General features: G+C 42.4%; 1 protein-coding gene across 5 annotated transcripts in view; it reads right to left on the bottom strand.

The window, feature by feature from the left end:
• Positions 1-419: 419 nt before the first annotated feature.
• The window catches only part of triob (trio Rho guanine nucleotide exchange factor b), a 103,040-nt gene continuing 89,305 nt past the window's right edge, over positions 420-14,154 (bottom strand). For 3 of the 5 annotated variants that reach the window (XM_034127565.1, XM_034127566.1, XM_034127567.1), the window contains 24 exons: positions 13,071-13,357; positions 12,800-12,970; positions 11,638-11,733; positions 10,958-11,106; positions 10,713-10,779; positions 10,500-10,603; positions 10,271-10,340; positions 10,070-10,159; positions 9,867-9,959; positions 9,724-9,774; positions 9,510-9,587; positions 8,970-9,161; positions 8,585-8,762; positions 7,499-8,367; positions 6,298-6,548; positions 6,079-6,208; positions 5,950-5,977; positions 5,635-5,797; positions 5,361-5,482; positions 5,067-5,145; positions 4,308-4,508; positions 4,050-4,188; positions 3,587-3,773; positions 420-3,173 (listed from right to left, as the gene is read on the bottom strand). In XM_034127565.1, the coding sequence (XP_033983456.1) occupies positions 2,758-3,173; positions 3,587-3,773; positions 4,050-4,188; positions 4,308-4,508; positions 5,067-5,145; positions 5,361-5,482; positions 5,635-5,797; positions 5,950-5,977; positions 6,079-6,208; positions 6,298-6,548; positions 7,499-8,367; positions 8,585-8,762; positions 8,970-9,161; positions 9,510-9,587; positions 9,724-9,774; positions 9,867-9,959; positions 10,070-10,159; positions 10,271-10,340; positions 10,500-10,603; positions 10,713-10,779; positions 10,958-11,106; positions 11,638-11,733; positions 12,800-12,970; positions 13,071-13,357 (4,211 nt within the window). In that variant the 3' untranslated portion in view covers positions 420-2,757. Of the gene's footprint in view, positions 3,174-3,586; positions 3,774-4,049; positions 4,189-4,307; positions 4,509-5,066; positions 5,146-5,360; positions 5,483-5,634; positions 5,798-5,949; positions 5,978-6,078; positions 6,209-6,297; positions 6,549-7,498; positions 8,368-8,584; positions 8,763-8,969; positions 9,162-9,509; positions 9,588-9,723; positions 9,775-9,866; positions 9,960-10,069; positions 10,160-10,270; positions 10,341-10,499; positions 10,604-10,712; positions 10,780-10,957; positions 11,107-11,637; positions 11,734-12,799; positions 12,971-13,070; positions 13,358-14,154 lie in introns of those variants that run through there. The other 2 variants (XR_004555650.1, XM_034127568.1) reach the window with 2 other exon arrangements.

Raw genomic sequence — 14,154 nt, 5'->3', positions numbered from 1 at the left:
GCAGAGGACAGATAAGATCGGTAATGCCCCTTCTGTGGTTTTATTATATGGGATAACAGACAAAGATCTACATTGGAGTATATGCATTTGCTTAGTATTACTGTGCACATCTCAGCCTCACATATAGATCACATCTATCCAGTCACCGGTTTGCCAGAATCTGAAAATAACAATAAACCACAAGTGAATTGGATGTGTTACTTTTCTCACAAGTTAAGTTTGAAATAAAAAACAACAACAACAATATTAAGTGTAAAAAAGCCTTTATGCCAGAGTTTGAAAGCCTAACGGACTGTTACCTCTGATTCCTCGAAGCTTATTAGAAATACATAATGAATGAATAATACTAGTTTCAAAAGTGATTTACATTGGTGTATGTGAGTATACTGTATGTGCACACAAAGTTTCAGAGACACCGGTTTTTCCTTGTACGTTTAATGGCAAAATAACCGAGGACAAAATAAAATATTTACAACACTTAGTAACATGTAAACACAATCTTCTGTACAAAGAAATATACATGCAAAAGTAAAAATAATGAATAATAAGACATTCAAAATGACATTGCTGCAGTCTTGTTCTATGTGTATTTAAAATATGACATAGTTATGAGGTTTACATCCTGGGTGTGGGCAAACTGCCCGACCCTCTCTGTACATCTTTACATCATGTATAGGGGGGGTTTCCCAAAGGCATTTTACTACTTAGATCATATTCTTCCATGAATAGGCTTTAAGAGAATTTGATAAACTGATTAACAGCATGATTTTGGGAAACCTAGATCCACTCCAATAAATAAAATGACACAGAATGAGATACTTAGACTGTACAGACCAAAAAAAATCAACATCTTTTTGACTTCTTTAACATCAAATCAGACAGCAACTCTTAAAACCTTCAAATAAAATAAGAAACAAAGCACATATTTAGTCTCACCCACCTCTAGTTCGACTCCATCAACTGGCACTTCAACAACTTTATAACCCAAAGACATCAACTCAACCAAATGAAAATAACTGGAAGATAACCTGTCAATGCTGAATTATAGTTTTCAAAGAGATACATTTGAACTTTTGTTGGTACAATCTCTGGCGTCTCCTTAAAGTTTAATGATTCATTCTCATACAATGTAAAGTCTGTGGTGAATGGGCCTCAGTGAGACATGTTTCCAGACATATTACTTGGTGTCTTAGTGTGTCTTACAACTTCAAACTGAGATGCTAAAAAAACTCGAGCGACATACACCAGTATCTACCTACAAAAGCCAAACAAACTCACACAGCAAACTACTTTGTGCACAGCTTGAAAAAAGTGAAATATTAGTTAGTTTTTCAGCAAGAAACCACCAAACACTTTCTTATTACAATAAAGAATAAATAAATCCAGACTGAACCTATGGAAACACTCACATGTCCTGGTTCAGTGTGGTCTGTTATAACTTAACATTAGAAATCATAAAAAAAACACATTTTAGCAGGAAAAGAAAGCAGAGTCAACTTTGGTATTGTTACAGAAAATAAAAACAGAATAATGAGAAAATTAAAGCATAAGTGCCTATATTTTATAGATACACATTTTTATACATTATTTCCCAAAAACCCGCCTCATGTCTGGGGTTTTTGCAGATATTAATACTGAACTTAATACATAAGAGTTAACACAATACAGACATCTATCGCAGTACCAGGTACGTACATGCCTTTTTAAGAATACGGCTACAACACAAAGTCTTCATAAATAGTTGCATAAATGTTAAAGCTGCAACATTGCACATGGGAATTGATGCAAATTACGAGTGCATTTCTAGTAGCGGTTTGTTCATAGTAAAATGCAGACTCAAGGAGTGACCTCAAAAACTGCATGGACTCACTAATACTCTGCAAATGAAATCGCTTTTGTTCCTTTGAGACAAATTCTTCAAAATGAGAATGAAAGGCAGGAATACGTTATTTACAAATAAGGCGGATGCAGGTAAAATTCTGAGAGGCGATGCCGAATAGTTTAATACTTGTTAATTGAGTTTATCTTATTGTCACAGACAGAATGGGGGCATAAAGATAAGCAAACTATTGCACTGAATGTAACTGTAATGTGTTTCTGGAAAACATGGTTTTGGTCTTCATCTTAGAATAAGTGGACCCTGCTGATGGGTTCCACTTTGTTCACACATCCCACTTCTCTCGTCTTCTTTCTTTGTACTTACTCACCTTTGTTTGAATAAAGACAGATCTCTGTTTACTCACTGTACATGGTTTCATTTACAAAAAGTAATCTCTCATTACAAAAAAACATTTTCTTGTGTTCAACCGAAAGCAGCCTGAATTACTCTTATTATACAGTATTCTATTTTCTCCGTTCAACACTGGTCGCAACGCAAGACTTGCTCAAGCTTGCTGAGGAAGCTTGTTGAGAAAGCTCGGGTTTCTCTCCCTGCTAAGTCACGGTTTGAAATCTCAAACAGATTCCAACAGTTCATTTGTTGTGCAGGCATAATGACAATATGCCAAGGTAAAGGAGGGGGGGTTGGGGTTAGAGTCAGAGGGTTTATCAGCAGAGGTCAGTCAGTCAGCAGCAGCAGGACTTGTGTGGCGTAGTGAGGGAAAAGGGGATCATTGTGGAAATGTTGCTGGTGTTCCTCTCAGTAACAGCTCAACTCAACAAAGGTTACTCATCCTCCAAAGCTTTGTGGACAGGCAGGAATTCCTTCAAGTCCTCAACAAAGCAGAACGTGTAGCAGACACGTTGCTGTCCCGTGAGTTAGATGTGGTTGAGCAGCCGGCTGTGAAGAAAGGCCTTAACGGTGGCGATGGGCCGAACATCGTTCTGGTGTTTCCGTCTCTCGATGAAGGCGATGAGTCTGGAGGTGTCCAGATGTTGATGATTCTGTGGCAGCGCTGGTGGCTGTGTATGGTTCAGGGTGGCGTGACCAGTGTCTCTGTTCATCATGCCTCGGGGCTGCAGCCAGGGCTCCTGCAGGCAGGACCCCGCGGGGGGGCGCCGCTCCGGCTCGCTCTGGAGCAGCAGGCACACAAAGTCCCTGGCAGCAGCGCTCACACCCTGGAAGTAGTCCTCAGGGAAGCTGAAGTCAAGACGACAGATGTTCAAACAAGTCTCCTCCAAACTCTCATCCAGGAAGGGAGAGGCACCGCTCAGAACAACGTAGGTCACCACCCCTGTTAATGAAGAAAGAGCTTTGTTAGTTGGTTCAAATTAGCTTCTTATGATGTTATATACAAGTTACCAGTGGTTTGAGGTAACTAAGTACATTTACTCAAGTACTGTATTTAAGTACAATGTTCAGGGACTTGTACTTTACTTGAGTATGTCAAGTTTTTGCTACTTTGTACTTCTATCTCATATAATTCAGATGTAAAAAGTGTACTTGTACTACACTATATTTATTTAATACCTTTACTTACTTTGCAGATTTGGATTAATAATGTAATGTGTAAATAACACTTAAATAAGACTTTAGTTACACCTAGCGTAAAATTCACAAGCTACCCTACAGTATGCTAAGTAATTAAAGTACTTCTGAGTACTTCCACCTCTGCAAGTTACAAACTACTTGTGTTCAGAAACAAACCTAAGCTCCAGAGGTCGGACATCAGTGAGGCAGGCTGACCCAGGATCAGCTCAGGAGCAGAGAACTCTGGGCTCCCCAGGAGAGGGTGGGTGTAGAAGGAGGGAGGGTTCAGCTGTACTGCATCACCAAAGTCTGTCAGCTTGATCACCGGCTGGGAAGACGCATGTTCCACCACGATGTTCTCCGGCTGGGGAGCAGGGGGAGGAGACGTTACGCATACTGTATATGCATAAAGGAGGTTTCTTCACAGCAACACATTTGAATGTCTAATTCCCAGAGCCAATGCTGATGTCTTAAAATGCTGACTGATAGTCCAAAACCTACATATTTGTATTCTGCTATCACAATAGATACAGAAGCTGGAACCAGATAATATCAGACGTTTTTGCTAAGACTGCTGTGTTGATCAAGTAATCTATAAATCTACTAAGCATTTAGCTCTACCCTGATGTTATGCATTTACTTTAAGATCAAGGTGTGCTATCCTCCAGCTGTGCAGGTAGTGGAGAGCTTCAAGAATATCTCTGAGGTAGAGAGCCACCTTCTCCTCCGTCAGGTTGCCCCAGCTCACTATGTAGTCAAGGAAACGTCCCTGGTCTGCCCTGAATACAAAAACACAATATGCATTTGAGTGTCATGAGAGGTTTGAAATTCACACGGATAATCAATCTAAATGTTCAAACATTGAGCAGTCAGATCAGGGAAACACAACAGTACTTACATCTCCAGCACAAGAACGTAGCTGTGGGCCGTCTCATACGTGTCCAGCAGCCCCACCATGTGGGGATGGTCCAGAGTCTGGAGCAGCCGGACCTCATGCAGCACCTGCTCTCGACGCAGCAGCTTCTTGTTGATGTGTTTTGCTGCAATTGTCCGTTTACTCCCTCTCTGGTCACACCGCTTTGTCACTGAGAACCTGCCCCTGGGGAGCAGAAATCAGGGTTAGAAGAAAATGTTAATACGCTTTTAGTACAGGTTATTTTAATTAACTCTGAATCTCATTGTCATTGAAAGTGATTTAGTGTATTGTATTTGTCACAATGAGATTTATCAGGCGAAAATCAGTGGGGAATAATACATGCAATTACATTTGTGGGATCTGTCTAAAGGTATGTGATGCGATTTCTTTCGCGCGTCACGATTACTTGTAAACTCAATGCAAAGATAGAAGCGAGTTTGCGATAGCCAATCAGCGGTGAGAATCTGCCGTCACTGACGTTGAATCAGAAAAACCAAAACGCAGCTTTTGGCTCTTGGTGACAGACCACAGAGCTCACAGTTCCTCACATAGATACTATGGTAGATACCAACATCAACACAATAAATATATTTGACCGTGATTTAATTTTAGAACACGTTTCAAAATGATGCAGAAATAACCACACAATGATACCGGCTGGTATCAATCACAATTAGCATAAATTGCGTCATTCACGATGCTTATACCTTAAGCTATAATAATAGACCTTCCTCTTCTTACCTTCCTAATTCAGTGATCTCTGTGTAGTAGGAGGAAAAGCTGCTTTTCCAGAGGACTTCACTGCCGTCGTCAGCCGTTCCTGAGATAACATTTTGTATTCAAATGGAGTACTAATCAAAAACATGCGTTTGAAGATAATACACCAAGTCAAGTAGGACCTTTTATTCAAAGTTCAAGGTTCAAAGCTTAACTGAGGTGATGTTAATATTCAGTAAATCAGCTTTACAGAACAAACCCAGGTATCTATCTGGTAAATGAATAGTTGATGGTTTAATTCCATCACAGGACTCTCACCTGAGACTCTGAGGCTGGCGGAGGAGGTGACAGAGCCTGCTACATTTGTGGCAACACAGGTGTAAACACCACTGTCCTCTACAGACGCTCCCAGGATACAGAGAGCGGCCTCTCCTGTCTCACTGTAGAATGGGAGAGAAGAAAGGAAAGATAGAGTAAGATGCAACATGCTAGCCTGAGGTTTTCTCCTCAGAGTAAAGGCTTCCTATCTTATCACATCAACCTGATAGTTGAATTAAGTCAGTTCAAATGAAGTCAAGTTATATTCTGTCACCTGTAAGTGACGTTGTACTGTTCATTGTTGCTCAGAGTGTTGTTATCAGGTCCCCGCCAAGTGACGGTGGCCCGGGGTCGACCGCACACTTTACACCTCAGAGTAACACTGTCACCACCCTCGCACTCAACATCGCCAACAGGGACTAAGAACTCTGGAGGAGCTGGAAAGAGTCAGAGATGAAAGTGAAGGTGATGATGTGCATTCAATCCCAAATCAGTATACAGAATCATTTCTATTCAGGTTAAAAGTAAGACATAATGTCAATTTCAAACATAAAGATGTATAAGGTCTATGGGTATAATGTGTACTTACCATCAGGGATGAAGTTGGGATTTAGAAGCTGTAACGAAAATATAAAGAATAAATATGATTTTCTGCACAAACTCAAATTTAAAGAGCAAATTCATTGGGTTTGTAAAAAAATATCTTGAAATTCTGTACCTTGACAGAGACTTTGTTGGCCAAGCCATCCTGAGACTTGCGGTATCCGTTCTCCATCTTCCTGCCCTCTTTGTCTCTTTTTTCAGACTTTCGGCGGATACGGAGTGCTGTATGCCATGATAATGATTTCCTAAAGACCAAAAAAGAAGCAGTCATGATGAATTCTGACATTTGCATTTGTTTGTTTTTGTCACAGGAACAAGAGAGATGTATTCTTACTTGATGGTTCCTTCAGGGAGGTCGGGTGTGATGGAGGTGGAGGTATGTCCTAATACATAGCCAGGGATCCAGCCCTCAGCAGCAGGGCTGTGCTCATTGGACGCCCGGTACACCAGGAACATGTTCTGCTGGTTGCTGGCTAGCATTTGAACTACCTCGCCCTGCACCACACTGATCTCATCCTCCTTCACTGCCACATAGTCCTGGGTCACCAACATGGTGGACACACTGCTGCTGCTACTGCTTTCACTCTGCAGAAGAAGATTGGAACTCTTTAGACTTTAACACACGTGCTTTTTAACAAAACACAGTGTGACACATACATTTTTTGAAAAAGGGGTGCACAAACTGTATCAGAAGCTTCACACCAATCAAACACAGGATTTGATTGACAGGTTCAAACACAGATGACCTTGCTGTTATGATGGACACATGCAGGAAGCATTGAAAGATGCCTTTTTTTGTTCTCGCAAATAAAGGGTTAAAGCAACCATCTGCATCAACATACAGTAGATGACTGAGTTATTTTATAAAACACAAGTCATGTCCGAGAAGAAATTGTGAAGCAGAAGTTATGATCCTCACGTCAGTTGCTGAAATACAGAAGTTTGTGGCTTCAAGGACAGAGTGAAGTAAAAACAACATATTTACAAGAAAAATCAATTTTGAATACGTTTGAAGATAAATAGAGCAGGTTGAAGTGAAGAGAAGCAGCTAGTGTAGTCTCAGTGCTAACCATTACAGGGAAAGAAGGAGGAAGGAGGTAATAGGTGGAAGAGCTCCTCATCCATGTCAAAGTTGACTATAGATGATTGATTATCACATTCAAATATTCCAGAGGAAGTGTGAATGCAAAAGATCATTTTGCAACTGTTAGTGAATATTAGCTGCGGTAGAGAAGCAAACACATACTGAAGCTTCAAGAGTCAAGAAAGCAGATACACCACTTGCTGTATGAGTCAGATCCACACTGTTAGTACATCCCTGGAGAGCCAGAAGATTCTCTCTCACACACGCTGTCGGTGAAGTTAGTGCACTCAGATAGCCGTTAATCTCCAGTGTGGTAGTTGTTGCTTGTACAAGCCATTCTCAGAGCCAGCGACAGGGTGACTGACAGATAGCCAGTCAGTGAGGGCGGGGTTAGTGACTAGTGAGTAGCTCCAGGCCTCACTCAGGCCTGGGCCTCAAATTGGCATCTTACCCCGTTGCTCTGGATGGAGTGTATGGACTGCTCGCTGGTGGAGGAGCAGGTGCTCATGCGGTCTATGTCCTTACTGTGGGTGGAGTGGCGGTGATGAGAGGGCTTCCCGTGGCTCCCTCTGCCCAAAGAGTCCCCTCCTCCACCACAGTCGCTGGGGTACGAGAAGGAGCCAGGCCGGCTGGCAGGAGAGGGGGGCACAGAAGGGACCATAGCCCAGAAAGAGGTGCCTTTATGAGCTGGGCTAGAAGGGACTAATGCATCCTTTCCTCCACCTCCAGGGGACTGGGGTGAAATCAGAGGAGAAACTGTCCCAACTCGAGGGCTTTTTAGGGTCGAATTAAGAGGAGCTACGGCCATCTGTGGTATACCAGCTGTTTGATGTTTCTGGGTTTCTTCAAAAACCCCCAGTCTGACACTACCATCCATGCTGTCTGATGGGCTGTTACTGTTATTGCTGTTATTTCCATGAGGACTATCCAGCATCCTCATCTTTGGGACCTCTGAGGCTAACACCTCTCCATTTGTGGTGCTGTCTGGGTAGGGGTTAGAGGGGAGGGACAGAGGGTGGCAGGGTGACCACATACCTGCTGATCTGTCGGGCCCCTCAGGGCCCGGGGAATGGTGGTGGTGGACGGGCTGGGGTAAGCGTGAGGATGGCTGGGGGATGCGAGAGGGTCGAGAGCGAGGGCCGCACAGAGAGGAGGAGCTGCTCCCCGATCCTCCAGAGCCACCACCACCTCCTCCCCCTCCCATGCTGGAGCTGCTGCCTCCTGGCAGGCCTCCAGTGCAACTGCTGCTACTGCTGGGTGGGCCGCCCGGCCCACCACCACCCACATGGTTCCTCTGGTACTCTATGGGGGATGTCAGAGCTGTGGTAGGGGACAGATTACACTCATTACAAAAAAGTATTTTGAGTAAAGATCATTAAGAAAAAACTCAATAATATTTGTTTCCAAGAAGTTGATAAAGTACTAGTAGAGACCGGAAAACCCAGACATGCTACTAGTGTACATTTCCATTGAAGTACACAGCCCAGCATTTTCTTGTTAATTTGTGTGCAAAGTCACATTCTCATCATTCTCTTACCATTGAGGAAGTTCCGCTGGTTCTCTAGTATCTGGCTGACCTGGTGGATCCAGACTTGACTGACCCCGGGGCTCATTGAATGAAGGGTGTACCTCTCCAGGTTTCCACTAGATGATCTGGATGTGAGGGTGAACTTGCAGGGGTCATCTGCATTTTCTTCTAAACCCAACCAGCTCACCTGAAGTGATGATACAAGAAAGAAAGAACAGAGAGGAAGGTGGCAGTGAAAAAAACAATAAGGGCAACAGGGGATCTTTTTTTTAAAGAACCCACAGTCAAATCTACAGTCCATGATCATGCAACACATAGATACATTTTTCAACTGTTCAAGGCTTATATTTTGCTTTCACATAAGTGTTCTGTAATTGCATTGAGCTGCATTTGCCTTGATGTTGTTCTTGAAGAGGTAGCCGGGAGAAGAGAAGCCCTTCTTTTTGTCTATGGGCTCGCTGAAGATGACGATCTGCTCAAACAGGAAGACTCTCCTCTCCTTCATCCTGGACAGAAGTCCTCCATCCTGGTCCGACACCATGAAGGTGTCTTGGAGGAGCAATCTGCCCTGTGCCACAATTTTACCCTGAAGCAAGAGGAAGATCAGACAGAAGAGTAATCAGAAGACAGGGAAAGGGGAGGACAGCATGCTCTTTGCACTTCTTCTGACAGTTTTCATTACTTAGATTTTATATAGGCAAGAGAAAAAACAAACAAAAACAGCATTGTCTATTACCACACAAACTACCTACAGTGCTAAGGCATGTTTGCAAAAGATGAGCGCACACTGACATCTAGTGGCAGTTGAAATTGATTTCTGATATGGATAGGTATACATTCTTTAAATGAATACCCTATTTAAATGAGTATGTTGTCCAAGCACACACACACAGAGACATGGACAGCAACAGAAAGAGGATAAGAGCAGTCTTACATCGAAGCCTTGAAGGCGCCCAACATTCATCATGTCATTGCAGCGCTTGGGGACCACGCACATCACCTCCACAGCTTTCTATAAAAGAACATGAAAGTACAAACTTGAAGAGGCAAACTCTATTCAAATCAATTAAAAAAAGTATTGGGGATTTGAATGCGAGTCTTAGCATCACTTTTAGAAAGTTTAAAGTGCAACGTGGGCATCACATTACCTCCAGATCTGTTGTATCCACTCCAGCTTTCTTCGAAATTTTAAGAAGATCCTGTGAAAGCGGTACATGATATTAATAATGACTTAACATTTTAATTCATCTTGAATGCAACTTGCAAACTAAGAACACTATGACGGATTTACCTTCAGCAGTAACTGGTACTTCATTATACGTTGGACTGGTTTGATAAGCAGGTCAGTGATCTGCAATCTGTGGCCCAATCGCTGCTTGAGGTCCTGATGAAAGATACAAATGTTATGATGTGTAAACTGAAATACTGATCACCTGGACAATCCAACATTTAAAAAATAAATAATGAAGTGTGGGTATGTAAAAACAATCTTACTTCAAAGTAAGTGTCAATGTATTCTGACACAATGTGCTCAGATTTTGGTTTGTTCTGACAGTACACGATGTACATGTGTAACCTCCGCTCCTGCAAACAAAACAAAAGTAGGTTTTGGATATGAGAGGAAATACCACAATTTAGAGAATGTTTTTGATCTCTCATTTAAATTCTATAAAATGTACTTAATAGGTTCCCTACCTGTTTGACGAATAGAGGAGCCAGCCTGTCAGGATCCTCCAAACATTTCTCAAGCTCTCCCAGGAAAAGACTGTGGATCAATCAAGAGAGAGAAATGTTATTTAACCGATCAAAGACCATGGCCCTGTTGTATTTGATGCCGTCTGGCTTCACGCTGGGGCAGATCACACAACTTTAAAAGCATTTGTCAGGGTATTTGTAGGTTAACTGGAGAAGACTGCCAGCATACTCTTTGTGCCAGTCATAGATCTGATGGATGTTTCCAAAGACAATCTTGTCTTTTCCTCTCATGTCATCTGGAACTCCTTCGTCTTTCATCCTGCTTATGTAGCCCTGAGAGTAGGAAAGTCAGAAAATGTTTTTAAAAAATGTACTGCAAACACTGAGCAAAAAGCCATTTCTGAAAGTAAATGTTAAAATATACTTTAGTATCTGATTTTACCTCCACTACTGATCCCAGATCTCTGACATAGTCTCTCTCAGTCTCCACCAGCTCCAGAAGCACATAACTGAGGGACACAAAACAGAAATAGTCACCGTGTAATACAAATGTAATGCACTCAGCTGTGGATGAACATCAGAATTGTTCCATATAAGCACACAGATGAAGACAAACGTGATTAACTGATTGAACTCAAGCAGCTATTGTTTAATAAAACACTAACAAGACATCAGCTTATAACTCACTGTCTTCTCTTGAAGAAGCCAGACTTGCGCTCATCCAACTCATCGATGGGTGAGGAGGAGGAGAGGAGGGAGTTGTCGGAGGGGTTGAGGGAAGGAGAGCTGCTGTCGCCCTGCTCTACTGACAGAGAACTGGGACGATCCTCCAGTGACTGAGGGAACAAGGAGTGCAGAGGCAAGGGGATGAGGAAAGGGGGTAGAACAGAAAAAGGAAAATAAATAAATAACTGTCATTGAGATGAAAAATAAAAAAATTGTATGTTTTGGACAGCATGTTTTATTCAACTGTACTATCTTCTCTTTGGTACTGTATGTGTCCGTACTGTATGTAAGCCAGTAGGAATGTGTGTGTGTTGGGGATATAAACCAGAGTGCAATGCCCATTTGTTGGAACAGTGGACAGCTGGCATAGTGAGTCACACTCCTTCTGACAGATGACTAGTGTCCATGATGCAATTCTCTGTCAACAACACCAGAAAGAAAGTGTGTGTGTGTGTGTGTGTGTGTGTGTGTGTGTGTGTGTGTGTGTGTGTGTGTGTGTGTGTGTGTGTGTGTGTGTGTGTGTGTGTGTGTGTGTGTGTGTGTGTGTGTGTTCCTACATTAATCTAGGAGAATTGTTCTGTGTACAAATGTGCCACAATTGTGTGTACGTGTGACTTTTGTTTATGATTTTTTTTCCTCACCATCTTGCTCTTCACCAGCTCTTCGATGGCACTGACCAGCTCAGCAGCACTGGGCGTCTCTGAACTGCTGGGACGAGCGGAAAGACGGGAAGCAGACTAAAAAAAGAAAAAAAGACAGGAAGTTAAAGAATATGTTGTTAAGGTATAAACATGATAAATGTAAAACTGGGTAGAGCAGCATGCGTAAAGCGGTCATATTCACTACTGTGAATCAGGCTCACCATTGTTGAGTTTGGACCCCGATATTCCACAAGTCCATATAAGGACTTGGTGGGTGTGACCTCCCTAATAAAAGGGTTAACTTGGGACCAAGTAGGAGCCAATTACAGGCTGGTCTCAGGGAAACAGGGTTAACAATTACGAGGTGGGATTAGGTCAAGGGATAGCTCTAAGATTGGACTGATTTTCAGCACAAGCATCCTGATTGGTCAAATTACTTATAAACAGCAAACAGTGTTGCTTAATACTCCACTGGAGAGAACGTTTGCCTCTGCAACAGAGCCCAGACTGAGGCACCGTGGCAGGCACAGTTTTAAAAAGATCCCCTTTTCAAAACCAGACTTAATGGGAATTCACCATTCAGTCCGACAAACACCTCACCACTGCAGCAACATGTGAATATTAAAGTATTCACTTCAGCAACAGCAGAACAATTACACTCCATGGGAATGACACTTTGTTAGTAAAAGATAGATGACAAAAAGGCACAGGAAAAAAAAGTGAGTTAAAGAAGGATCCGAAGTAGAGATGATGAAGTGGTTTTACATGGAGAGATAGGGAAACTGGGAAAGAAGAGAAGCAGAACAGAAATCAACGTAATGCTAAAGGGAGGAACATGCAACCATCAAGAAATAAGAGAGAAAAAAGGAAAAGTTATTAGCCAAAGAAGAGTTTTTGTGTGTTTATTATAAGCTTTGTGTTAAATTCTGATTGGAACCAAACACAGACATTTGGCTGCTTAAATTAAGACTAATGTGTATAACATTTTAATTACATGTGCAACCACCCCCCCAGTCAATGCACCTGTATTTGCATCTGTATTTTTTTTGCCAAATTTCAATAATTGTGTTCTGACTTAACACAACCCATATGTGTCTTGGGTTGCAAACGGCATTGTGTTTTTGTATGCGTCTATCTGTTGTGATTGCCCTGCGTGACCAACCTTGTCGTCCTGAGAGTCGGGCTGCAGCAGGCTGTGTTGCTGGATGGCCATGGGGGGAGGCAGAGGGACAGCATCGGCCCCTTCCTCTCCTTCCTCTTCACCGCAGCTCTGCATCCCTGATGAGGAAGACTTGGACAGGGTGCCACTGCTCAGACCCTCATTACGCATACGCTGGAGATAAAGAAAGAGAAGGAGGAGAACCATTATTGTCAGAACCAAAACGGCATCTTTAAAGTGTTCTGATGCTGTGCACTGCTTTATCTGTTCTTACTTCCTCCAGTGTCTCGTCCTGTGGCGTTGCAGCGTTGTCGTCAGAGTCCTTCTGCGAGCCGGCCATTGAGTCCATGTTCTTCCTCGTGCCATCGCGGTTCTTCTTGTGCTTGTGGGCGAGTTTCTTGACGTGGCCATCAGCTTTGCCAGAACTCAGCCGCCGCACGGGGCTGGTGAGCCACTTCCTCAAGGTGTTCCCAGGACGTTTGGGGCCTGGAGAGCTGTGATGACCCAGGGTGTGGCTGGAGCCTGGCTGCAGGGCGTCGTTACTGGATACAGACAAGGTGTCTAAGGGTGAGGAGGAGAAAAGGAAGAGAAGGTTGATTAATAACATTCTGATAAGTACCTGTATATATTACATTTGTTTTATTCTCAATGATCCCAAAAGGATTATCTCACCAAATAATCAAAATGCAGAACTTTAGTCTCACATTGATTGACAGGTTTTCATTTAAGGGATTCATTTTTATTACATTTGAGTAGAAAGTATTTTTTGTATCACAAATGCTTGTATGCAGAGTTAAAACAGGCCTATATTTCCATATAACCTCTCCAGGGATTAACATACATTATATAAAACATTAATGAATTGGCAAATTGAAGCTTAGTTTATATTTAAACCTCATTTAATTTGCTAATATATGTTACAAATTGTGTAACAAACCATAAACTACACTATATAACATGTATTTGTGCATATGCAAGTTTGCATGTTAGCGAATATTAAGAGAAGACACAGCTTATGATAAAAGCCTGTGTGTTTTTGTATGTTGTGCAGTGTAATGTGCAGTAGGCAGGCTGGCCTCCTCCTCACAGTGATGGCTGAGCCTCAGGGACTCTGTGGGAGGAGAGCTTTTTGCCTAGTGATGGAGCGATGAAAAAAAAAATACAAGATAAATGGGACGCTTGAGGCTTTGTCTGAATACTTTAAAGATACATCCACCTGTCTGTCTCACCTGTCTGCTCATTTACTCTGGTTATACTTCCTGTCTCTAGCATAACCCCCTCAGTTACCCTGACTTTTCTGCTGCATGCCACTGAAGAGAGAAACAACATCTCTGGCCTGGCTCAAATAGCGAATTTGA

Source organism: Trematomus bernacchii, unplaced genomic scaffold (assembly GCF_902827165.1).
Source record: "Trematomus bernacchii unplaced genomic scaffold, fTreBer1.1, whole genome shotgun sequence".
Lineage (NCBI taxonomy): Eukaryota > Metazoa > Chordata > Actinopteri > Perciformes > Nototheniidae > Trematomus > Trematomus bernacchii.
Note: the sequence above shows the minus strand (reverse complement) of the source record. Positions and strands in the feature narration are given on the sequence as shown.